This window comes from Homarus americanus, unplaced genomic scaffold, assembly GCF_018991925.1.
Source record: "Homarus americanus isolate GMGI-L3 unplaced genomic scaffold, GMGI_Hamer_2.0 scaffold7626, whole genome shotgun sequence".
Taxonomy (NCBI): Eukaryota; Metazoa; Arthropoda; class Malacostraca; order Decapoda; family Nephropidae; genus Homarus; species Homarus americanus.
In genome coordinates, this window is record NW_024718273.1 from 3,168,760 (window position 1) to 3,196,378 (window position 27,619).

The 27,619-nt window shown below is 41.7% G+C and overlaps 1 protein-coding gene across 1 annotated transcript in view; it reads left to right on the forward strand.

The window, feature by feature from the left end:
• The window catches only part of LOC121859372 (hemocytin-like), a gene marked incomplete at its 5' end in the record, with an annotated part of 457,920 nt that overhangs the window by 394,422 nt on the left and 35,879 nt on the right, over positions 1–27,619 (forward strand). Inside the window, 8 exon segments of the mRNA XM_042356148.1 lie at positions 6,375–6,555; positions 6,689–6,813; positions 7,036–7,224; positions 7,357–7,579; positions 13,699–13,848; positions 15,639–15,745; positions 17,243–17,458; positions 19,152–19,331. Coding sequence (XP_042212082.1) covers positions 6,375–6,555; positions 6,689–6,813; positions 7,036–7,224; positions 7,357–7,579; positions 13,699–13,848; positions 15,639–15,745; positions 17,243–17,458; positions 19,152–19,331 — 1,371 coding nt within the window.

Consider the following 27,619-nt stretch of genomic DNA (forward strand, 5'->3'; position numbering starts at 1 on the left):
ATTGACTTTTTTTCTGGTCCTCTCTGGATTTTATTCCATTTCACAAAATAATTTTTTCTTCTAATTTTATTAAATTATTAATGTACATTATTATTATTTCCGTTGTTGTTATTTAATAGTTTGCAAATATCATAAGTTAAAGTAATTTACTGTTCAAATACAGTACTGTACTTGATTTTAAACTTTTGGTGTATATTAATTACCTCTATAACTTAATACAGGAACCCTCACTTAATGCTGTGGGTTTAGTTCCTAGAAAACCATCTATTAAGTGAATTTTTGTATCTTCAATATCAGAACAAATGAGGAAAATAGGGTTCAGTTCCCCAACGACAAGAAAACCCCAATATTATACCCCAAAAACATGAAATCGGTTCACGAACAATAGAAACTTACCTGGCTGATAAACATTACTTTACTTTTTCTTTATATGCCCCAATTACAGTAGTTTTTGAGGTGCTTGGTCTAGGGTTATCAGACATAGTGGCACAAACACTGGACAAGTGGAAAAAGCTTGCGCTCTAGACCTTAGATGCACACTTCACGACTGACCAACGTGAACTGACTGATTGATATGCGTTACACCAAGGTAGGTATCTACCTACCTTGCGTTGCACGTATAGCATTTGTTTACACTTAGGCGGTTGGGCAGTCGCATCCCATGGCAACATGTACGTCATATATATTTGTAAATGTCTCTCATCCAAAATTTTACCAAATAATGCGATTTTTTTAATATATAACGTGATATTTCAAAATGTCTCTCATATTTTGAAATTTTACCTAAGATAGTTGTGTCACATCTTACTCAGGGGTTACGTTCCGAAGAGGGCGCATAAAGCCAAAAATGTGTACAGTCAAAATTACCCTTGAAAATCCCTTAAATCGCCCATAAAGTACTGGTTAGGCCTATTTCAGTTAATAAATGTGCATCACATATATTATGTGCCATTTTTTTTAATAATTATCTTATGGTCAAAAACATAGGGAGAATTAATCATTATGTGTGTAGAAGCAAACCATGAGGGTGGGAAGGAGAGACGCTACAGCTGGCATTTCCTCATTCACTGTTCCGCTCTCTCACCGTCTCCTGTTAAATGGCTACCCATTATTTTTTTTTTATTTATTATGAGTGATTTTGAATTAGAAGGGTACGATTTATGAATATTTTTCTGTACTGTAATTTGCAACCTAACTCATTAAAAATATTATTAAAATACCATCTAGATAAAGTTATGAAGCTAAAACCATTAAGGAAAAGCTAAATTAAAGTTTAACTGTCGTCATTTCCATAAAATGCAGCGGCGTGGCGTCAAAGCTCTCCATAGCAACTCGGCCCAGCTGGGACGCTGCCTCCAAGCCCCTTTCCAGCTCACCTGCTCAGTGTGCTAACTCTCACATACAAGCAAATGTTTATTTATCTTGTTTTTGACCTTATAATAGTTATTTCTTTAATTTTTTTGCATATTATATAGGAAGGATTGTGTGTACATGAAACTGGGTGAAAAAAAAATGAAAGCTAAGAAAGATAAGTATTAGGCGTTAGGCAGTGCGGGTTTGGTCGTGTTGCGTCTCTGTAACAAAGCGCGATGGCGTTTGGGCCTTTGTTGTTGAGTGGCAGAAATTAGACTGATTACATAAGTGAATGATGATCGTCTTAGTGATGTGAATGTGGAAATCGATGTAGGATTTTTAATGTTATTCGCGATTGCATATTTGAAATTCACTCTCCACCGACTGGAGGTACAGCCTAGGTCAGGAGGCATACAACCATAAAAGCATTGCCATATGAAAAGATTTTTATTTTTTTTATTTTTTAGTGGTGTTCATGGCTATGATTGGCCATCCAGAGGCCAACCAGAGAGTGTAGTATTGTGCCTTTAGTTAAGACAGTCCATAGTGACATCAGTGACCACGGAGGAGTTTGTAAAAAAATTGAAGTGAAGAACAAATTGGGGCAAGCAATTAAGGCACCACTGCCGGCAATAACCAATTCGTATTATTGGTGCCACAGACTTTTTTTCTTTTGTGTGTGTGTGCTCTCTCAGGGACTGAAATTGTGCCTACAATGCACCATTCATAGGGAGATACAGTGTACACAATGATAGCAACTGGAGATATATTCATTGAGGAGAACTGGAAAAGAGAACATAAGTAAATAATAGTTAAAAAAAAAAGCCTGCCCATCTCGAATGGCATTTTATTGCCGCCTCAAAGAAAGTTTTTTTTTCAGTGTTTCTAAAGGACTGAGTGGGCATGTGATCCGTCATTCAAAGCAAGGCACAGTGCACAGTACATAGGGATAGGACATAGATAACAACAACTCGTTGAGGAGAACTGAAAAAAAACAGAAGACAACTCAAACTGTCTTGGGCGGCAACACTGGACACACGAGGGAAGGTTAAGACCAGAGGGCACCTAAGTGATTTTTTTCCTTTTTAAAAAACATTGGAATGTCACACGGGCATGATCACTCCCACAGCTCACTTCACTTAGACTTCAATTAGTAGATGTGATTATAAAGGAAGTCATCCCACTCAGGGGTAAATTTCTTTGCCAGAAGAAATTCATTGTGCAAGCACGGTGGGTGGAACCAGTCATAACGGCCTTAACGCAGGCAGCAAAGCGGGGCTTTTAAAGGGACCTTGATGCTAAAGCCCGGCTACCATGCCACAGATTAGAAACAGTTGTCATAATAATAATAATGATCAATATTATTATTAAGCCGACGATTAGAAGTCCGTCACGTGGTAAACTTGTGGGCTTAAGGCTGAGTAGATCTGTACAGAGTCTGCACCCCCCCCCCTCCTCAGCAACAACTGTGAAGGGTAACGAATCAGGGGCTGAAGCGTCAACGTCGGATATTGATTGTGTGGGTCTGAGCAATCCAACCTTTAGGACGATACAGAATGAGGTAAAGCATGAAGTCTGTTGCTGGTATTGCCCTGACTGCATAGACAAAGTGAAAGAGGCGATCAAGCCATAGGGAAACGTTCCCTAGGGACAAAAATAGATGAACCTGGATCCTTGTTGGTTGCCAAACTAGAACAAGTTGGGAAAGAGATCCTTGCTAAGACTGAGGAAGTAGCCGGTAGAATGGAGGTGGTTGCTAAGAGGAGTTATGCTGAGGCATTAGCAGGGCCACGGGAGGTGCCGGAGATTAATGCAGGATCAGAACAAGTTCTACAGCAGCTAGGGACTCTTAAGAAGTGTGTAGAAGATATGGCAACTAGCAGACCTACTGTTAGGGGAAAGGACGAACAGCGGGAACGTTTCAAGCGCAGGAACAACATAATAGTTTATGGAGTCCCCGAGAGCCAGTCGGAGGAAGCTGAGAGTAGGAAAACACATGAAAATATTTGTACAGAGGTTCTGAATATGCCATCAACCCCTCAGGATGTGAGGAGGCTGGGACAAAAGCAGGAGGACAAACCTCGCCCCCTCAGGATCACACTAGTGAGTGAGGAGAAGAAATGGGAAGTTATTTGGCAGGCAAAAAACTTAGCAAGGAGTGAGGCATTCCAGAATGTATTCATTCACCCAGATCGCACGGTAATGCAAAGGGAACAGCACAAGAAGCTCCTGCAGGACTTGAAGCAGAGGAGAGGGGAGTCGAGGAGGAACGAGGACGGGTGTACATGGGGTATGTGTGGTGGTCTCTTAGTGGGGGGAGGGTACAGTCGGTATCTCCTACAATACCATATGGACAGGACTGATTCCCGTCAGCTTGTAGTTGCCATTTCGGGATTTTTCCAAAGCAATTAGCTGTTATCCAATATTTGGGATGAAATGAGTGGGAATTAGAGCTTATTGTATTGTTTTTTGTGTACAAAATAGCAGAAAATTTGGATAATATGAGGAGAGAGTTTTCGATCAGTGAGAGCAAGATTGTTGTTACTGTCACTGACAATGGAAGTAATTTCGTGAAGGTCTTCAAAGAATACGGAATTAGTGTCCCTCTAACACGAAAATACACCGAAGATGACGAGCATGAAGATAATTATATGGCTGGTGACCAGGACAGCACTGAAGATGATTTTGCATTCTCCAATTTACACATTGAAGTTGATTATGCAGAAGAGATAGTTCTTTCTGCACACTTGAGATGCTGCTCCCTTACCACTAGTCTTCTCTGCACCACCGATGCAAAATCTGCGATGAAAGGACCATACTCTAAGCTTCACAATAGTGTTATGAGTAAGTGTTCTGCCCCCTAGAACTTATCTGGAAGACCAAAATCTGCGAAAATAATCAAGGAAACACTGAACTGTCAGTTAATATTACCATGTGCCACTAGATGGAATTCCCTCTTTGACAGCTTGTCTCTCCTTTTAAAGCACAAGGATCAACTATACATGAAACTGTCTCGCCTTGGTTTGCCAACCTTCAGAGATGCCGAGTTCAAATTCACTGAAGAGTATGTCACTGTACTACAACCTCTTGCATCAGCTTTTGACAGGTTAAAATCATACAAACAGTGCTTCTATGGTTGTATGCTCCCAACACTCTTGGCTGTAGAGAAGAAAATGGGGCGGCTCAATTCAACAGCATTAAGGCATTGCCAACTTCTCCTTAATGCAGTTAAGGAGAATAAGTTTATTAGCCTCGATAATTCTCATGACAGCAAATCAGCCATTTTGGAATCAGCATCCAACCCCCAGTTCAAGCTATTATGATTGACAATAACTAGAAAATACAGTACGAACGTCATAAAGAAACGAGTTCAAGAAATGTAGGTGAATGCAATACAAAATCTGGAAGAGCATTCAACATGCACACTCAGCACAAGTCATCATGATGAGCAGAGTGACAATGCATCTGACGAAAGTTCAGAAGTCTTCTTTGATTATGAATGTGCTTCATCCACTGTCACTCCAGATGAAAACTCATCTGAGATAGAGGTGTTAAAATACCTGGGCGACTCAAGCAATGTGTTGTCCTCACTAAATCAGTACCCAGGAATTGTGAAAGTTTTAATGAAATACAACATCCGTCTTCCATCCTCTGCTCCTGTGGATCGACTCTTTAGTTTGGCGGCCCACATTCACTCTCCAGATAAGATGTTTGGTGAACTGGTCTTGCTGAAAGGCAATAATTATTAATTTACCAGGTCCATTGATATAATGATATCTTGGAAAGTAGCTCAGACCACCAACATTTTTTTTTTTACTAAAAGTTCATTATACATTTAAATTTTGTTTTGGGGGGTTATCAAATACACGATTCTGTTGCATTTATTGTTTGTATTACATCCATTACCAAAATAAAAAATTTACATATTAGTGGGATTTCTTTATTCTTATAGTAATGTATCGACGATACCTTATCGGTGATATATGTATCAGTATCGGTATCGCTTTAACCATCTACGAAGTATCGATGTATCGGTATCGCTCTAGATGAATTACTGAGTATTGATGTATCAGTATCACTTTAGACAATTTAGTGTATCGATGCCCATCACTGCTTACAGCTTGGCCTGGTAGCAAGAGGGCTGGGGCATGTGACTACAGTAATGAGTCTAACTTGCCAACAATGCCACCAGCGATGTTAAGTGTAACACTTAAATAAGCACACCGTCACTCTCCACTATGAATTCAAGCAAATAAACTGAATGGCGGGAGCGAATACCCTATTGGAGGGCATTCGGGGCTCGCCACAAGGGGTGAGGAATGGTGGAACAAAAGACATGGGCTGGGGGGAGATGTGGGAGGAAGGGGATTTGTTGTGATCATTGAGCAAGAATACGTCTCTGCCCATCTCTCCAAGATGGTCACCCCAGCTGACTCCCAAGGGCACACGAATTAAATTATTGCTGGGACTCAAATTTGTATAAGCAAGGAAGCTTTCGTTAAATGAAAAAGATGGGTTAATTTAGGAATTTGTATTAGTGAATTTTCATATCTCGAATGTTTATTAAGCGAGGAATACCTGTACTGTACTGTATAGGCTTTAAAGAATTAAAAGGTATAACCCAAAGTACAGGTTAAAACTTTCTGGCATTACTAATACAGTATTCAATATACTGTATTTTGTCATCCTTAACACTTCTTAATGACCTTTGTGATCTATATGCTAGGATAGTCATGGTTTTGATTACTTTAAGACAGTGTATAAGTTTATGATGCTCTAACTGAACCTGATTTAGTTCGGAAAACCTTAAATGTGAACTAGAACACAATACAGTACTGTATCTACTCATAATATGCAGATAATAATTGTAAAATTAATTTGACTATGCATTCAGTTGTTGTACACAGAGGAAGATTGATTTTCATTACTTCCCATGAAATATTATTATGAATGTGCTACCAAATTGCCAGTAGCTGGAAGTATCTTTAATTTGACTAAAATATGATTAACATTTTAAACAGTGCCACCCAGTTGAGGATCCAGTGCCATATGTGTCCTCTTGTCAACTTGATATTTGTAATAGTACTGAGCCAAAAATAGCAGCATGCCACAGTCTTGAGGCTTATGCCAGACGCTGTGCTGACTTGGACATCTGTTTAGACTGGCGTTCTGAAGAACTATGTCCAAAGAAATGTACTGGAGGTATGTCTTGTATTTTGGAGATTCTGATTTTTATGTTCATTGTTTAATTGTGAAACATTGATCCTCTGCTGTACTGATCTGTTTTAACATTAACTCATAAGATGCATAAGACTGTTATATATAACCTTTTCAGGTCAGGAGTATCGTGTATGTGTATCAGGTTGTGTACATACCTGTGAAAACTATGAGGAGCTTGAAAAGAAACCTGATGCTTGCCCTGTTTCTACTGTTGATGGCTGCTTCTGCCCTGAGGACATGGTCAGTTTTTATAAGTAAATCCCTTTATATACACACACACACACACACACACACACACACACACACACACACACACACACACACACACACACACACACACACGAGTATATTGGAATTACTTTCCATAATTGTCTTGCTTAAAATTACATAGTGATTTCACATTACTGAGAAGATATTTAAATTACTGGTTACAGGGTAATGTAATTTTGCTTATGATCTCAGGTATTGTATGAGGGAACCTGTGTTGACAAAAGCTATTGCCATGTCTGTGATGATGAGGGGCACCGTGTAGGTGATACTTGGCAGGCAGATGCTTGTACTACATGTAATTGTACTGAGAATGGCAACCTTTGCATGGAACAGAAATGTCTTCGTCCTCTCATCTGTGATGCAGGTTTTCAACTGACTGAGGTTTGTGCCACTACAGTGAAAGTTGTCATTTTATTGCTTAGAAAAATTATGATGAGTGTTACTGATATTTGTTTTAGGAAATCTAGGACTCAAAATGCCAAATCATTTATTAAATTTCTTTACAAATGACAGATTCCTGGAACTGAGGATGGTTGTTGTGGACCACAGTTTAAGTGTAAAGAAATACCCAAAGAAAATTGTACAACTCCAGTTGAACCACAGGGTGATTGTGGTTATGGACAAATATGGAAGCTTATTGAGGCACTTGGCAAGTGCCCTCAGTATGCTTGTGTATGTCTAGAATCAGAAGAATGTCCTCAGCTAGTTAAGCCCAGAGATGAGGATCTTAAACCAGGTAAAGAAGCTTCATATAAGGAAATTGTCCCACTATCTACAGATACACACATTTTGACTCTTTTGCATTTGGACACATAAGATTCCATGTGTACAGGTAACACTTACAGTACATGCATAAGTTTACAGACAAACATGTATTCATAAACAGTTATATACACAATCACGCATTCACTCATATATACATACATACACAGTACATGCAAGTTTTTTTTGCATATGAAGACAAACTTTTTCACACATTGTAGATGATAAAGAAACATATACCTATAGTTCCATATAATCTCCCGCTATACCTATGCACTTTTCCCATGTTTCCACACGTTTTCTTATTACTGTGGAAAAAAATTCTTTCGACTGTCTCATTAACCAATTTCAGATTTCTTTCTTGACCTCTTTATTATTCTTAAACTTCAGAATGTCATGAACGACATTGTGTACTGTACCAACTCTGGCATTCAAGTATGTCGCAATTTGTTCAATTGTAATGCTTCAGTTTCCCCAAATTTCCCACTCAATATTCTGGTGCAATGTAGGTGTTGAACCTTTGACAGGTCATCTGGCACGATCTTCGTCCACAATGCTTGTTCGACCCTTCTTGGATTATTCAATCCACTTGTAAATGTTCACCCGACTGATGCAATTGCTTCTGTATTGAAGTGACATTCTGCAATGATTTTCACTTGGTTGTATCCCTTCTGAATTTGAAAAATTAATAACAGATCGATGTTCTTCCGAAGTACTGTACTGTGCAAAATTCAAAACGCTCATCGTTAATCTAACACTTACTCGAGACTAATCGAATGAGCTGTCTTGACAAACAGATGAAGATGTAGCGTATGCATTTCTAAACATGTCGTAACATGACCACTGCGTTTGCCGTCTACATCAAAAAGTCTCATTGCAGTAAAACTGTCTTAATGGACTTTTTTATGTGGATTTCTGCTTTATCCAGATTGGCAAACCACTCCGAACTAATTTCTGTTAATCTGAATTGAGTCCAGATTAACATGAAATTGTCCGGATCTACCCACGTGGTGACAAAAATAATCACTTTTGAATCACTTGCAGTATAATATATATAATTCTTGTATATATTAGACAAACATAATTTTACACAAAGTTGGTGATGCTGTTGATGGTTCATTTTTTCAAGTCATATTTCTCCATCAAAACTTGTGCAGACGCCTTTTTCATGATCTTCCAGAACTGTGAGCTGGTCCTTCAAGCCAGACTCATTCTGTCCCTCTTTTGACTTCCTTTTTAAGTTTTCTTTCCTTTGGAATTCCTGATAATTACTCCACAAAGTCACAAATAGTCAACAGGAGTTAAGAAATGCACATACACAAGGGCCGTAGCAGCGTGATGGCTTGTAAGCAAAGTGGCTGGGGCTGGTACTTGTGTGCGACAGATGGCAATCCTGATTGTCATGTGGATTTTTCTCGGTTAATCCAGACTTTCTCCGGATTAAATAAACCCCCCCTGGAAATAGTTTTATCCAGAAATTCGCAAAATATGGACTGGATTTCCCTCCAATTAATCCAGATTACGAGGGTTTTACAGGTATTAATAGTAATTTATGAAGAGAAGCAAACCGGAGAAATGTGAGTTCAGTAAAGATGGATATGACTCATTTATGAACTTTTCCCAAGAAACTTGCAAGAGAGGTGTGGTTATCTATGCTAGGTAAGACCTTAGAGCCAGCCAGTTGAGGGGGCAGGGAGAGGATGTTTTCAAAGAATCAAAGTGGTGTAAAATTAAACTGTAGAGTAAAGACTTGCTCATTGTTGGATGTATTTACAGATCCCCAAACTGTAGTGTATTAAACCAAAGGAACTTAAAAGCCTTAATTGACAATGTAACAGTGCGAAACCCTAGTCACCTTCTTATCATGAAGGACTTTCATTATGGTGACATCGACTGGAGAAATGAATCCACGCCAAACGACCTAAATAATTCCGCCACCCTTTTCATAGAAACTCAAGAGAGACAGATTTTCTATTCCAACATATTGAAGATCCTTCTCACTATAGGGGGAGGGAGTAAACACCCAAACCACTGGACCTCATCATAACTAACGAGGAGGGTATGGTGGCCAATCTGGAGCACCTAGCCCCTATTGGCACCAGTCACCACGTAACGTTGTCCTTCAGAATTAACTGTTACTTGGTGCATGACAAAAGCAGGTCCAGGTTCTAATATTACAAAGGAAATTGCAATGGGATGACGGAGGAGATGAGGAGTATACACTGGTCTGACATACTTAGAAATAAGAATGCAGATACTTCTCTGAATATCATAACCAGTAAAGTTAAACACTCAATTGATAAATATATACCTAAGACCAAACCCAGTGCCTCCAGGAAAACAAGAAGACCCCTACACATGAGCCATGCGGCAGTCGGCAAAGTTAAGAAGACGTGGGTTAGGACAAATAATGAGCAGGACAGGAGAATGTATGCCAAATCTAGGAACCAAGCAAAGTCAGAGTGTAGAATGGCTGAAAAAGAGTTCCAAACACAGATTGCAAGCGAGGTCAAGTAAAACCCAAAGGCTTTTACCGAAATGCAAAGGGGAAATTAAAAACACGAGTAGGCATATCGGATCTGAGGCCTGAAGATGGTAGTTATGCAGATTATGACCAGGATAAGGCGGAGGCGTTGAACCATCACTTTTCCTAAGTGTTCACAAGAGAGGATGCAAACAATCTTCCTGCATTTGAGGAAAGACGGTTTGACATAGTGCTGACCCACATTGTGTTCACAGAAGAGGTTATAAGAAAAACTGTCAAAGCTAAAGGTTCAGAAGAGTCCCGGCCCAGATATGGTGCAACCCAGAGTGTTAAGAGAACAGTGTAATGAGCTTGTGGAGCCCCCTTAAGATCCTGTTCTGCAAATGCCTGGAGGAGCAAAAGGTCACCGATGACTGGAAGATGGCTTATGTGAGTCCAATATGCAAGAAGGACGATCGTCACTCCATGAATAATTATAGACAAGTGAGCCTGACCAGCATTGTGTGTAAAGAACTAGAGAGCATTATAAGAGATGTCATGATGGAACATCTACTACGAAACAGCCTTGTAAAGGATTGCCAACACGGTTTTATGCCCGGAAGATCCTGCTTAGCACAATTACTCAAGGTACTGGATGTTTGGACTCCAATTGTAGAAGAAGGCGGAAATATTGACAAAACTGTATATAACTAGATTTTGCCAAGGCTTTCGATAGTGTACCCCATGTAAAAGCTGAGGATTAAATTTGAAGTTTGCGGAATTCGGGGAGGTGTCCTTGCATGGATCAAAGACTTTCTGCATGACCGCAAACAATGTGTGGTGATAAATGGTACAAAATTGTTGTGTGTATCTATGACAAGCAGGGTACCACAGGGCAGTTTATTGGGACCGTTGCTGTTTGTTTGCTTCATAAATGACATGCCTGAATCTGTACATTCCTCCATACAAATGTTTGCTGACGATGCCAAGTTATTTAGGGAAATTAAGAACCAAACAGACTGTGAAGAGCTACAGAAAAATCTCTTTGAACTTCAAGAATGGTCGAAGAAATGGCTGCTAAGATTCAATGTCACGAAGTGCAAAAGGATGCACCTAGGTCACACCAACTGTAAGGAGGCCTATCACATGTCCCAATAGGACGAAGAAACAACATTAATTGGGACTGAATGTTAAAATGACCTGGGTGTGTATGTCGAAAATGAACTGAAGTTCTTGAGCCATTGTGAGAAGAGGGTAAATCAGGTAACAAAACTAGTAAGTCTTGTAAGATGGTCGTTTAGATATCCGGATGGTCCGTCGCTTGTCACGATCTTCAGGAGTAGGGTGCTTCCCCGTCTAGAGTACTGTCGCCCCGTTTGGTCCCCAAGATATGCTGGAGACTGTCAGTTGATTGAAAATATCCAAAGGATGGCCACCAGAGTGGTTCCTGCTTTACGGAACCTCAGTTACCCAAAGAGATTAAGACGCCTGCAACTGCCTAGCTTATACTACAGACAGGCGAGGGGCGACATAATCAAAGTGTATAAACATCTCAGGGGGCACTACTCGGCCAAATGTACATACCTGGAGCTGGCGGACGTCCGCCCCACAAGGGGTCACAGCTCAAGGTTGAAGAAGCTACAAGTCCAGAAACTGTAAGGGCAAACTTTTTCACAGTGAGAATTGTGAACTCTTGGAACAATCTGCCAGAGAGCGTTGTCACGGCTCCGAGTGTGAGCTCTTTCAAGGCCAGACGACCTGCACTGTAGCAGGTTCCGATATATTCTGGAGCCAGTGCATGCCCAGTATCTGCCAACATGCTTATTAGAGATGTAACCAACCACCCAAGCGGCTAACGAGCCAATCAGTGGCTAAATATGCAGATATTTTTCAAGATAAATTTATATAACTCGACATTTCCCGAGTTATTTTGAATAAATTCCAAGAGTACAGTTGTTCTGAATTATATAAAATTCCGAATATTCAGAACCGCACGATTTTTTCAGATTCATTCACAATTCATTTTGTTTAATTCATTAAAAAAAGGCGTATGAATTAAACTGAAATCCAAATTAAGGAGGGTACAGTGTATTTGATAAAATTTCAAATTATGAAAGATATTTACGAATAAATATGCTGCACATGTCGCCGTGGATGGCGACCGCCTGCCTCGGTGTAAACAATTTTATGAGTGTTGGTCAGTTCACATGGGTCAGTCATGGAGTGCACATCTACAGTCTACCGTGCATGCCTCTGCCTGTTGCTTTCATATTATGTAGAGTAATGACGATATGTTTTCACATGTGCGCACTTACATACGTGCAGTCTCACTTTTTTTTACCATTAATGGTTAGCTACTTATATTGTTCCATGTATTAACATTAAATATCATTACAGGTAGTACTTCAAACAACCATATTAATTTTTTTACATTAATTTTACTACAGCTAAAATCAGGGTCTTATTTTCTTCATTTTTATATGTAGAACCAATCAGTCACTGGTTTCGTAAGCTTTAACATAAACAATGCCGGCAGCTGTCTCGTCTCCTCTAATATTCCACGTATTATTAATAAATTGTATTGTTAATTTTGTACACACATACATTAATTCAATAAAAACAAATTCAGAAACATTAATTAAAATATATATGAACAGTAAATAAGTGTTGCTTTCATATTCTTTTGTAAAGTAATGACAATATGTTTTCACGTGTGCGCATGTGCACTTACATACGCGATCTCTCCTTTTTTCTTTACCATTATCGTTAGCTACTTCTATTGTTCCATTTAATAACATTAAATATCATTACTTAAAACAACCATATAAAATTTACTACAGCTACAACCAAGGTTTTATTTTCTTCATTTTTTTATGTAGAACCTGTCAGTCACTGGCTTTGTAATCAACGAAAACAATGCTGTGTCATTTCCTCGTGTGTTTTAATATTCTACGTATTATTAATGAATTGTATTGCTCATTTTGCACACATAAACATTAATTCAATAAAAAAGACATTCAGTAATAAACAATAATGAATCTTTCGTACATATAAGAAATGACGCTGTTTACACGATTATGCACGTCGTCTGCACGATGGCGGGCCGTTCAAACCCGTCGAAATTCAAGTTTCCGCCGTCAAAATTTTTTTTATATATATTTTTTGTGTTCCAATAAAATACGTTAAGAATTAAAAACTCGCGAAATTTGAGAAGCTACTATACGACATTTAACCCTTCAATATGTCTTCAAAGAGACCATGATGCAGAGAAAGTGGTGCTAGTGCTTCCAAGCATAAGCACAAGTCACTATCTATCCAGGAAAAGGGTGAATTTCCATGGTCCGGCACCAGTCAGGTCCCGAGGTTGCCGGACTAGAGAGGTACAACCTGTATCATAATATCTGCATCTTATTACTGGACTTTTATATGCATCCAATTTAACCCCTTTGCCATAGACACTTACTTTGAGTAGACTTTACTATATTATTTATTATAGATTGAAAATAGTAGTGTTAATCATTGGTGTAATCAGTTCAACAAATTGACATATCTTTTTGCCAAATTAGAATTCCATGTAGCCTTCATATATGTTGTATAGTATTTTCAATACGTTATTTTATATGCACCAGGTGAGGAGTGGACGGTGGAAGACTCGGGGTGCTGTGCCAAATACATCAAACGATGCACTGGAAAATGTCATGAGGTCATTTGTCCAGAATTTCAGGATGTATCAAAAGACCAACTGCAGAAGGATGAGTGTTGTCCTCAGATTAAGTGTGGTAAGTTCTATCACAGATTTCAGGAGGTCTGGCAAAACAAGGCTCAATGTTCTCACAAAGGTGTTTTTCAAACAAGTTTTTTAAGTACATCTATTTATCTTAATGTCCAATTATGTATGACAAGAGTAAAGTTTACAATGAGAGGGTTCTCTATTACTCTATTGTACAGGGGTTCCCCGGGTTACAAACGGGTTCCGTTCCTGAGGTCGTCTTAAGTCAGAAATGTCCGTAAGTCGGAACACTATACCCTATGTGCACTATATCTTAGCCAAAGTCCTTTTGTACATCTCGAATCACTTAATTTAAGAGAAAAAGAGAAATTGAATGACAAAATACAGTAATGAAAAGTAAAGATTAAAGTTTAACACTTACATTGAAACCTGGGACTGGTTTGCACGTAGAGATGGTCATTTGTAGGAGTGACAGAGACTTTATTGGGATGGTTGAACTGAAACTTTCTTCTCGTCATAAATCTCTCCGTACCTTCGTAGATGTTCAAGAATACATCTATGAATCTTGGTGAATCTTGCTATGTTGGTATCTTGCTGTTTAAATTTAAACAATCCTTCTTCAATAAGCCTGAAACCTTCTGCCATTTATTTTGTAATGAATCGCTTTGGTTCTGGAGTTTCAGCTTCCTCTACATCCCCTGACAGAATTTGCTTCTACAGTTTAATCATGTCCTCATTGCTTGATTCTTCAGCATGAGACTCAAGCAACTGCGTGACATCATCCTCATGAATATCAAGCTGGAGTTAGTTCCCAAGGTCTACTACTGTCTGTGTCACTTCCCCAACATCATTTTCAGAGCCCCGAACATTGTGGACAAACGGTGAGGGGGTGTTTTTTCCAAACACCATTTGCCCTTACGTGGAACCGATTAAACCAACCCCTACTAGCAACAAAATCTTCCCCATCACTTTCACCACTACCACGTTTAGCCTTCAAGTCAGCATGCAAGCTTCTCACTTTTTCCTGAATCAGGGCTAGACATAGAGGCAAATCCCATTGATTTTGATCTTCCACCCATATCACTAACAATATTTTCATTTCAATTAACAATCCACTTTTTTTGTTTTGTTATCACAGTTGACTGCATTGATGTAGATCCTTTTACATATTCAAGAATTTTCTCTTTGTCTTTCAAAATTGTTCCAACCATTGAACGACTTAAACCCAAAACCTTACCGATCACTGAGGATGTTTTGCCTTGTTCAGAATGTTTAATTACATAAACTTTCACTTCCATTGTAATTGTTTTCCTTTTCCTGGATGCACTACTGTCAGTTGCATCAGGTTTGCATTTGGGAGCCATGATGAGGGCCAAAAAAGAGTTATTAATAAAAATAAAAAAAGTTTGCACTTGATCACACACGTTTGGGGTAAAGCATACTGATGCCCCTGCTCCCTCAAGGCGAGTGACTGCCTGGGTGCAATGCATCACTCCCCATGTGCCGCTTCACCTCCCCTCTACGCTGCACAAACTAGTTCTCGTACGTAACTGCTACGAACCATTGAACTTACCTCGATTTTTTTTTTAATGATTGACCTTATGGGACCTCGTTCGTAGCGGCAGGCACTTGTAAGTAGGACGTTCGTAAGTCGGGGACCCCCTGTGTATTGTATTATTAATAATGTTACTATTATTATTTTTGTTATTCTTTTTATTATTATTATCATTTTTATTATTATTATTATTATTATCATTATTATTATTATCATTATTATTATTATTATTATTATTATTATTATTATTATTATTATTATTATTACAGTATTCCCTATTTCAGTTCCTCCAAGTGATGCCTGTATATATGATCACCAGTATCTTGTTGATGACAAAGGTTATCAACAACCTGCAGAAACCTCTTTAGTCTCCCAGAAAAAGTTGTATAAGGTAATCTCTCTCTCTCTCTCTCTCTCTCTTTAGAAGATTTATCTGTATTCTTATTGTTCATTAACTTAGGTCAGTTAATTCTCCTTGTTCCTTCCTCCTTGTATTTTCATTATTCTTGTAATATTTTAACCTTAGCGTGCTCTTCTTCTGTCAAATAATATTTAAATCTGAAGGACAATGTCATAGGATGGCTGGAGCCAACTGGGGCTAAGGGGTGTTCCAGTTAGGGTGCCAGACTGCCTTATAGAGTCTGAATAGTTTCTAGGTGATTCTTAACAAACACTTCCCCTTTCTCGTTACCATTGTATATCATAAGTTACTTTGCAAAAGATGTCACAAATGAAAAATTGATCCTTGACTTCCATTTTACAGTTGCATCTAGAACTGTATGACTTACATGCCATTTTGAGAACCTAACCACTGCAAATTTGAAGGGTATGCTGTATATGCTAAAATATCTGACTAAACATACATTTATCCAAGTAAATATTAGTTAATTATTTATTAAAAATAAATTGTTGAGTAAATGAAATGTACAGTCAGCTAAAGATGCACCGACCCCACCCTAGTGTCGTGCTAGTAATTTTACCTGGCACTACTTGGTAAAGGAAGGCTGTACGTAAAGGTCATTGTGATTGGTGGATCTATTTTCGGCTGTATCACTGTCAGGATAATTTTTAAAGAAACTGAAGGTAGAATTTTTATAATAATAAACTATTCATTGTTATTTAAGGTCATGAGAAGTTTCCAAATTAATATATTTGCTTAAATAATGAAGGAAATCATATTTATGAATTGGCAACTCAACTACAACCACAGATACCATAAGATCCTCACATCAAATTTTCTTCATTATTTAAACAAATATACGAATATTTGGAAACTACTCATGATCTGAAATAATGATGAATAGTTTATTATAAATATGTTACCTTTGGTTTGTTTAATGTTTATCCTGACAATGATACAGCCAAAAACAGATCCACCAATCACAATCACCTGTACATACAGTCTTACTTTACCACATATTACCAGGTAAAATTGCGAGCACAAGACCCAAGGTGGGGTCGGTGCATCTTTGGCTGACTGTACAAATTTCATAAAATTTCTTAAAATCTGGGCTAGCTGCAACTACAAAAACTGAAAGATTGCATCAGTATAATTTGAGATCTGGATCCGGCCCTGATTTATGGGGTCAAGTAGTTTAGGTTAATGTCACTTGATTAAACAACCATGCTTATGCATTTGTTTGTTAGATATTATGAGACCATGGACTATAAATTTTGGTATATGAGGGCTGTCACCAGTCACACATAAAATTTTGGAGCATATCGACCCCCACCTGCACAGATAATTGTTTTAGCTACTGTACATCATATAGCAAGATAAAAGGAGCCAGTTTTAATGATGTTGTACTTAATATAGACAGTTCATTATCAATTAAATTTTATTTCATTCTTTTTAATATAAGATTTCGTGCACTTGTTACTTTCACAGATTGGTGAACAGTGGGAAGATGGGTTGTGCCTAACTTGTAAGTGTTCAGTAGACATTGATGGGCTGCCACACTACCAGTGTACTAAGCAGACCTGCCCAACTCTTGACAGTCATCCAGACCGTGGAGAGTATGAGCTGGAGAGTGTGGAGACACCAGGTCAATGCTGCCCACAGATAATTAGAACTGCTTGTATAGATGGCTATGAGGCCATTCAGGTAAGTAATCTGTTGCTCCCTTGTTTCTGTGCTAGTTACCAGTTACAGTGAATTTGATAATATTAATGTAGTAAAAAGTGCATTTCCAGCTTTAAAACTATTTAAACACATTGGCTTTATTAATATCCTTTTGGTATGTATGCCTTCCCTCTTACAATGTACAGTAGTCATAATATTTACAACTTTATGCAGTGGTGTTGTATTCACCCAGTCCTTTACTTTGTTATATCTTGTCTGTATATTTAAATTGTTACAAAATAATTTGTCGCCTCACTCCCTCCTCAACAACACTACCTTAGATATATATATGAGTATATAAAGGAGACCACCCTAGATTATCACCCAGAGGGAGTCTTTCATTCCACAAGTAACACATTATTTCTTCCAGACTTTCTGCAAGCAATTTTTTGCAATTTAATCCTCAAAGTGGCACCACAACATCTTCAAATAACAGTCACCTACCATTTATTGAATTGACAATACTGGATATAGAACCCTAGCTAAGAAATGTAGTTTATGGCACCAAAATGTGAGAACCCTGTTAGGTTTCATAATTCACTCCAGGATATATAAAAGATTTGATTTTTTTTATTCTTAATTTCAAAAGTTCTAATTACACTTTTTTTTTCCATTCACAGTTAGTTTCTTTAGGATCTAGATATGAATGAGTTTCCTGTGTTTTTGCATACAGTACACTTTGTTCTGCAACCTTAATCCTTGGGTATTATTATCGTTTATAGGTCATTCAGCGATTTTGAAGATTTTAAGTTTTGGAATCAGTAGTTTAGACAATTTTCAGACACTTTCTTCTTTGGCATTTTTCCCGCTCATTAATACTTTCAGAGAAAATCGCAATAAATTATTGAAAAATCATCGTATTTTTTTAAGTTCTTGTTATTGTTACCACCGTGTCAGAGAGCTCCTGTGTGTTCGTTTATTGTTTACAATGCCCATTGCGCATACGCTAGAGTCTGACACGTGCACAGCTGTTCTTTGGACGTTGATTGGTGGGTATGATTTTGGATCAACCAAATCACAGCTCGGTATAGGCCCCCCTGCCAGGCAGTGCAACCTGTGGATGACGAGGAGGATCTCGTGACCTCAACTCGGATTCTTCTGGGTCTAATAAGGTAAGGTTTAGGGTTAGGTTAGGTTTTGGATTATTCTGACCTTCATTTCTATCGCAAATTATTACTTTTTGTGATTTTTCCCCACCCAAAACCCTGTTTTTGTTTTTGTTTGCAATTTTCTCTGAAAGGAATCATGAGCGGGAAAAGTTTCGTAGAATAAAAGTTTCTTAGAATTGTCTAAACCACAAAATCCAAAACTTAAAATCCTAAAAATCGCTGGATGACCGAAACGATAATTTTACTAATCCTTGCTCACTGAGGGCGGACCAGCATTTTGGCTTAATGTCCGCGTAGTTAACATTCCTGCCAACCCCTCAAAAAATGAAATTGCTCACCACATGTACTGTCACGGTAAATGTCTTGTGAGTTCGCCATCCCATCCATGAACCCTGAGATCCAATAACCTGTGAATCAGAGACATCACACATTGTGCCATCACTTTTTTCTGGGACTGTACAGTACAATACTGTACGTGCCATACTTTTGTTACACAGGGCTAAATATTACAGAATATTTGTATATTACAATATTATCATTTAGATAACAATAAACATAATTTACAGATTGGAGAGACACTTGATGACCCCTTGAATGAATGTCGAAGTGTAAGATGTGTCAAAACCCCAGATGATAAAGTTGAGAAAAGAGAAGAAATACAAACTTGTGTTAAATCCTGCTCCTCTGGCTGGAAGTATGAGCCACCACTCCTCGAAGCCAAGAAGTGCTGTGGAGAGTGTGTCCAGGTAAGATTTATAAAGCTGATGTATATGTTAACCCCTTGACAAAGGGGATGTCACTTAATATTTTATTTGGCTAATGTCAAGCGATTTATTCAGCAGAGAGGGGACTCTGTACACAAGTGGTTAAGAATATTGTGGTACAAGCTGAAATTTTAGAGTGCTGAAGGTAAGAAATTCACTAGGGAAAAAAATTAATAACCGAAGTAAATACTGTATTTGCCAGCATAATAGACTCACTGCCACAAGAGACGCATCCCTATTTTACAAGGATTTTGGGGGGAAAAAATGAACTTCAGTATACGTAATTGTAGAGGCCTGGCCTGTGGGATATAAATTCCTTGCCAGCCCAATCAGGATCGTATCAAAGAAAAGTCAAGAACCATGAGTTTTCAAGGGGTAATAAACAACATTTAGAGATTGACATCTCTTTACCAAGAAAATAAACACAAATTTAACTCTGACACCACTCACACAAATATTAAATAAACAGCACTAGAGTCAAACAATTACTAAAACAAAACAATAAAATAAAGTACAGATATTTCCTCCGGATGAAGATGAATCTCCCTTCTAACCAACATTGTAGAATGTTCTGGTAACGCTGTGATCCGCTCTCAGGGGGAAGGTCCAGGGCAGCTTCCTCACTAGGAGCCGGCGTTGGTGGGCTATGTCTTGCCACACAAGAGAGACGCCAAGGCACGGACGGTGGATAGAGCGTGGAGGAGGTGGTGATCACGTGGCAGCTGTCTCAGTAGCTGGAGTAAGTGGCTGGAGTAAGTGACCGGAGTTGACAGCCGAATAGTGAAGGACTGGGGAATCAGCCCATGAGCCCCAGGAACCTCAGATGAGTACACAACCAGAGTTGGAATAGAACAGCTGGGTGGAGTAACAGCTGTGGTGAAGGCTGGATCGTGTCTCTCTGGCGACGAGGCAGCTGCTGCCTTTTCACCTCCGTCTCCCAACTAGTGGGGCCTCGAACAAGCAAACGAGCGGCGGACAACCCACCCGCTCGTTACAGCCCTTACAGTCATACATTTATTGAAATCATACATTTTAAAGTATTTTTTAGGGGAAAACATATGTTGGGCATGTAAATACAGTACAGTATACTACCGATACTATTTAACTGCAGCTAATAACATGCCTTAATCATGTTTGGGAGATGATTAATTTTAAAATTTTCGGCCACCATGCGGGAAGGAATTGGTTGGCGAGTGGTGGAAGTGACTGTCGGTAGCGACTGCACTCAGTGTCTCACTGTCCATTGCTGTATACATAATAGGCTACTCGCTTTCATCTTGTACATTACTATTGCATATTGTATGATGATTTTATAGGTTATGAATTACGTAAGATTACTGCATATTGCATGATTTGATTCAATAAATCTCTGTCATGTTCTTTGATAATATTCCCTCTAGTATATTTAGTATAAAGCAAAACAATTTGAACCAATTTTAAAGATCTATGATAATTTAACTCAATAGATCTGTCTAAACTAAAACAATCAGTACATTAAAAGTATTGTGCAATCTCAAGATTCGACCTTGAGTTTATGAGTCTTATCACCTTACATCCCATGTACAGTACTGCTGTCACCCACCACACCGAGGATGAGGGGCGCCAGTGGTAGAACGTTACCGCTCTTGCCTCGCAAGCGAGATGTCACGGGTTCGATTCCCGGGCCGGTGGAAAGTTGTTTGAACACACTTTGTCGTATGATATCAAACACCTTCAGTAATCAAGGCTTTATTCAACTCATAAATCCATATACATCTGCAACAGAACAAAACAAAACCCAATTAGAACCTGAGTACATTTATAGTAAAGGTATACACAAACATAATTTATTCCATAATATGACATTCACCCCTGCCAACATAATCAATCAAACATCATTGGCGTATCAATGGGGTTCTCTTCCCTGCCGAGTAGAACGACGAAGAAGTAACTCCTGCATGATACTAGGACTCAGCAATGTCGTCCCTGTATCTCCCTCTGCAACAACTCCCTCACCATTATCCAACATTTCTGGCTCCACTGAAGGTGAGGTTGATCCGGCAGAGATGTCTGAGGATGAGGTTCCACTAGGGCGTGGAGCAAGATCACGGAGGGAAACTGAAGATTCACTTGATGTGTGCATACGTTGTGTTAGCCTCGAGGAGCTCCACCTCATCAACGAGAGGGTCACCTTTGCATGAGCAGATGAATCGGCGTAAGAAGACAGGACCTGGAGTCGTTATCCATGTTGGCAGGGATGTACCCTGACAAGATCGTCTCGGAAAGTTGAAAAACCTCTCATGTGGACTCACGTTGATGGCTGTTGAGAGCAATGATCTAATAGAGTGAAGTGCTTTAGGTAGGAGAGCCTCCCATTCAGTATCTGGAACATTTCGAGATTTGGCAGCTAAACATATGGACTTCCAGATTATGCCATTGTACCGTTCTATTTGACTGTTTCCTGTTGGGTGGTAAGGTGTAGTTTTGCTGGACGCCACTCCACGACAAGCGAGATGAGTTTTCACTTCACGAGACATAAATTCACTTCATCGATCAGAGTGGACAAAACTCGCCATACCACAAAGCGAGAAGATGGTGTCCAGACATTTGATGACAGTTGAGGATGTCATGTCAGCACGTGGAATAGCAAAGGGAAATCTGGAATATTCATCCACAGCAGTGAAGAGTTCTTGCAGTGGTTTTAGCCTTTCAGGATCTGGTTTGATTTGACCATTTCCAAGTTGATAACCCAGAAGATTGATCGATGTTGCTGATATTGTAGATTTGGATGTATTGAATGTCAGCTTCCTTTTCTCAGCAGCAGCAAGAAATTTCTCAAGATTTGCGTCATGTTCTTTCTGATCCCGACCACCTATGGTAATATTGTCAAGGTAGGGAAATGTGTCACATAGATTCTCCTCCTCCACGAACTTGTCTAAGGCTCTTTGAAAAACGGCAACACCATTAGTGACACCAAATGGTACACGTGTGAATTGATACAGTTTGCCATTTGCTTCAAATGCTGTAAAGGGTTTATCAGACTCGTTTATGCGTATTTGATGGTATGCGCTCTTTAGATCAAATGTTGAGAACACATGGTACTTAGCAAGAGTGTTGACCATGGTTTCAATGTTTGGCAATGGATATGTGTCGAGATTGGTGTAAATGTTCAGCGTAGAAGAGTAGTCGATGCACATTCGTTTTCTGTGACAGCCTGAATCACCTCTTGCAATCACCACCTGTGCACGCCAAGGTGATGTACTTGGTTCTATGATGCCTTCGGTGGCTATGAGCTTTGCATTGCCTTGCATGTTTGCAAATAACCGTGGTTCTGACATACCTGCTGATGCACAGGCTACATACAGGCTTGTTACCAATGTTGGAAATCTTGAGCTCAAGTCTGGGTCCTCCATACTCTATTGTAACTGAGGAGTGTTGTTTTTGCAAATCTATGCCGAGAATAACATCACTACAAAGATTCTCAATGACGCCCAGACGTGTGTTTGGATAATGACTGTCATTCACATAGAGATCCACCGTTGAAGAAGACATTGCCAGGGTTACACTTTGGGAAACGGGTTTGATGTGAATCTAAAGCAGATGGGCCACTCTCTTGTCAATGAAACTCTCAGAACTTGCCGAATCAATAAGGCTGGAGATTCATCTTCCATTTGCCTTTACGTTTGTAGCAGAGCAATTCAGGCAATGAGGAACAGCAGCTGAGATGGCACAAAGAGTAGGAGATGAAATTGATGCCGTGGCCTGTTTCTTGCCCTTAGTCTGACAGACTTTTGCCCAGTGCCCTCTTTTCCCACATGAAGAGCAATCACTATCTTTTGCTGGACATCTCGCCCGTAAATGAAGACTGCCACTGTACGTGTTCTGGGTATCAAGTTCTATCTACAGGAGCGAACACAAACACCTGTAGAGTTTCGTAGGTTCTATTTACTGGATAAACAGATATGTACACAAGGGAGGTAGCGCTCCTCACTCTGTCTGGGGGTCAACTAGTCTCTAGGCGACATGTGGTGAGTGATACATTAGCAGCTTCCATATGTCGCCAGGCACATTAATTTAGCATGTGGGACATGGTAAATACATTGCCACATGCTGCTAGCTAGGCTGAATAAATAGTGTATATAAATGGAGCACATACATAATATACATACATAATATACATACAGCATACATAATATACATACACCTCCCTCCCCCCTATACGCTAATAGCAAAGTCTTGAGCGGACCTTTTCTTTTGGATCTGTTCTGAGCGTCTAGGGACTTGAACACTGGGAAGGGTATGGGACTCAACACTGGTGGCGGGGTCACCAGAAGGCATTGTTACGGGGCGGAGAAAACGGCGATTCCTCCACCACACACGACTACTGGGTAACCGCATCTGGTAGTCCCGTGACCTACCGAGACCCATGACTATGCCCACTTTGTCCCAACGTAGGGAGGTCGGGTCCTGAACACGGACTTGGGTGCCGACACTCAACCTGGGGAGAGAACAGGCGTGGTCGTTGTAGCGGGCGACGACGTCTTGAACACGTTCGGCGGCTCGGCGATCACAATCCTCTGTCTTGGCCTGCCACTCCTTAGAGAAGGATTGAGGGTGAGCAGGGACACAAGAACGAAGGGGGCGTCCATACAAGACCTGGGCAGGGGAGCGTCCGGTGTAGTTAGGTGTGTTGCGGAGTTCAAGAAGACCCCGGTCGAAGGCCTCGCAGTCAATATTCCCAGAAGGGGCCACCTTAAGGATGAGGTGCTTCAGGGATTTGACAGCAGCCTCAGCGTGGCCGTTGGACTGCGGGTAATGGGGCGATGACAACACATGCCGGACTCCCCATCGGTCAAGGAACACAGCAAAGTCCCGGCTTGTGAACTGAGGCCCTCCGTCGGTTCGCAGGCGTACAGGAACGCCCACGTCACGGAAGTAGTGGCGGAACTTGCTGATGGTGGCGGCAGACGTCGTGTCATTACCGCACTTGATGACAACCGGCCAACCAGAGAGACGGTCGACGATAACAAGGAAGGACTTTCCTGACACAGAGAAAAAGTCGGCCGACACAGACTCAAAGGGGCGGGTGGGGTTGTCGTCACTCATGAAGGGTTCCTGCTGCTGGCTGGGTTGTAATACTTGGCAGGGCTCACACGCACGGACAACATTGGAGATGTCGGAGTCGATGCCGGGCCAGAACACAGTCTGTCGTGCACGTCGTTTGGTGGCCTCAGCTCCACGGTGACTGTCGTGAAGGCGAGCCAAGACGTGGGGACGTGAGGCAGCAGGGACAACTACACGTGCTCCGTACAGAACAAGGTCTCCGTCGCAGTAGAGTTCATCGCGGAGTTTCCAATACGGGAGCAGGGTGTTGTGAAGATCGTAGCGGTTGCTAGGAAATCCATTCCTCACACACTCGACAAGTCGGACGTAGGAAGGGTCATCTCGGGCCGCTGTTCGAAGGTCCTCCATTGCCTTGTCGTCATCTGGTGACAGGTCCGAACGAAGGGATTGGACGGCATGGAGAGTGACCACAGTCCTGACGGAAAGAGCGAGGTCGGCGTCGAGCACATGGTCTTCTGGAGTAGGGCGGCTGACAGGAGAGCGGGATAAGGCATCAGGGATGCAGAGCTCCTTACCAGCACGCCACACTGCTGTGAAGATGTACGCCGAGAGCTTCTCTTTCAGACGCTGGAGGCGAGGGTTCTCAACGGCGTCCAGCGTGTAGTGGTTGAGGATCGGGAACAAGCGGGCGATGGTCGGTCACTAGGTGAAAGTGTTGCAGGCCTATGAGGTAAAACCTGCACTTGGACATCGCCCAAACCACAGCCAACAGCTCCAACTCAATAGTGGCGTAGCGCGTCTCGGTGTCAGAGAGGAGACACGAGCCCTACTGGACGAGCCGGAACTGCCCTCCACCGTGATCCTGCAATAGGGCGTATCCCACGCCGTACAAGCATGAGGCATCTGTCTGCAGAACCGTCGGCAAGGCTGGGTCAAACGTGGCGAGGACAGGTGGACTAGACAGGGCCTGTTTCACTTGCTGGAAGGCCTTGTCGTGGTCTGGGGTCCACAGGAATGTCCTCTTGGGGTTCATCATGGGGCGAATTGGTTGGGCAGCTGCGGAGATGTCCGACGAAAACTCTGCTAACTGGTTGACGAGACCGATGAAGGACCTCAAGTCGGTGAGGTTGGCAGGGGTGGGAAAATCCGTGAAGGCGCGGACCTTTTCCGGGTCAGCTGCGATACCATTCCCTGAGAGGGTGTACCCACAAAAGTCAACTAAAGAGCTGGCCAGAACAAACTTGTCGGCATTTAGGGTGATGCCGTGCTTCCGGCACCTGTTGAGTACCTCGTAGATACGGCAGAGGTGATCCATGTAATCCTCATCGTACACGAGTATGTCGTTGACCACTTTCACGCAGTTTGCCAGACCTTGTAGAGCCATATCACCTCGAAGACAGAAAGCGTCTCCTGTAGCGGCGAATCCCATGGGGCCACGGAAATAACTGTAACGTCCATGCGGGGTAATGAAAGTTGTAAGTGGTCGGTCTTCTTCGGCAAGCTCTATCTGCCAGTATCCACACAGGGCGTCCATCGTCGTGAAGAAGCGCGCCTTCGGGTTCATACTGCGTATAGCTGCAAAGGGCGTGGGATAAGGGTGCGCAGGACGAGACACCTGGCTGCTGAGCTTGGAGAGGTCAGTGGTGATCCGAACACCACCTTTGGGTTTTGCGACGACTACCATAGGGTGACACCATGGAGACGGGTCATCGCCGGCTGGTGCAATAATTTCTTGGGCGACCATGGATTCCAGCTCGTTTTTGACCGCCTCGCGGAAGGCCAGGGGGACCAGTCGAGGGGTGTAGATAGCGAAGGGCTTCGCGTCGTCCCTCAGGTGGATCCTCATGGGGGGGCCTACCATCTTCTTGAGAGGCTTGGATTCCAGAGCGGACTTGGTCACCAGAACGTCGCTGAATTCCTTCAGGAAGTACTTCCGAGCATCCGAAGGAGAGGTGTCACTGACAAGAGGCAGGGGTAGGGCAGCAGCAGGGTAGTTGCTGCTCCCTTCGTGCACCCTGTTGGCGTGTTTTACCTCGAGAATAGGTTTGGGGAAGCCCTGGGAGATGATGGCCAACTCTTGACAATGTCTGCAGGACAGCAAAGGAGTCGGGACACCGTTATGCACATCAATCCAGGCTTGACACGATCTGTTGCCAAAGGTGACTTGTGCTTGGAGTGAACCTAGGGCTAGGGCCATCTGTGAACCATCTGCCGTGAAGCGGAGATCCTTGGGGGGCGGTCCTAGATCACTTGGAGAGAGCCCCAAGCATTGCAAATGCTGGGGACCAATGACTGTAGCATCAGCGCCGGTGTCGGGCAACATCTGAAGACAGGATGACACACTGCCATAGGTCACGATGACACTGATGTACTGGGGGACTTTGGTCCTGGGACGCGAGGGGGAGCACACATTCCTATTATGGCTCGAGCATTGTCCAGGGTCGTCATGCCTCTGATTGGAAGACTGTGGGCGGCCCTCACTGGTGGAAGGGCGCTGAAGCTTCCGCCGACGCTGTCCCTTGGGTTTGTTGGTAGGGCAACACTTGTCGTAGTGGCCCAGACGACCGCACACATTGCACTGGACGTGCTTAGCTGGGCACCGTACTGTGAGTGACCAGTGGCCCTTACGGTCACAACTGTTGCAGGTAGACTCAGCAGCTGGACACACCTGTGTTCCGTGCTGCTTACCACAGTTGTTACAAAGTGATCCGGGCGTGGGCGTGGTGGGCGAAGGCGTTGGAGTAGACTTCTTGTCCTTCTTGTACCGGGACACAGCGCGTACAGCTGTAGGGGGAGCTCGGATGGCAGAGGTGGCACACCTGGCAGCCTCATAGGAGCGACATATCGTCAAAACATCCTTAAGAGAAGAGGAAGAGTCAAGGGAGGTGAGGCATTGGACAAGCTCCTCGTCCTTAACACCCATCAGGATCACCTGCTTCAACTGGGTCTCCTCGCACTGCTGGTGGTTACCTGGACATATATCTACCTCTTCCGAGGCTCTCTTGAGTCGTACATAAAAGGCATCAAAAGCCTCGCCCTCCATCTGTCTGCAGCTAAACAATTCCCTCCTGCGCAGAGCTTCATTCCGCTGCCCTTTGATGTGCCGTTGTAGAATGTCCAGTACCTCCTCTACAGACAACGAAGAGGTCGGAGGTACCTGCAACGTATGTTCCAAGACACGCTGAGTTTCCAAAGACAGGCACATACGCAGCTGAATAAGTTGTTTC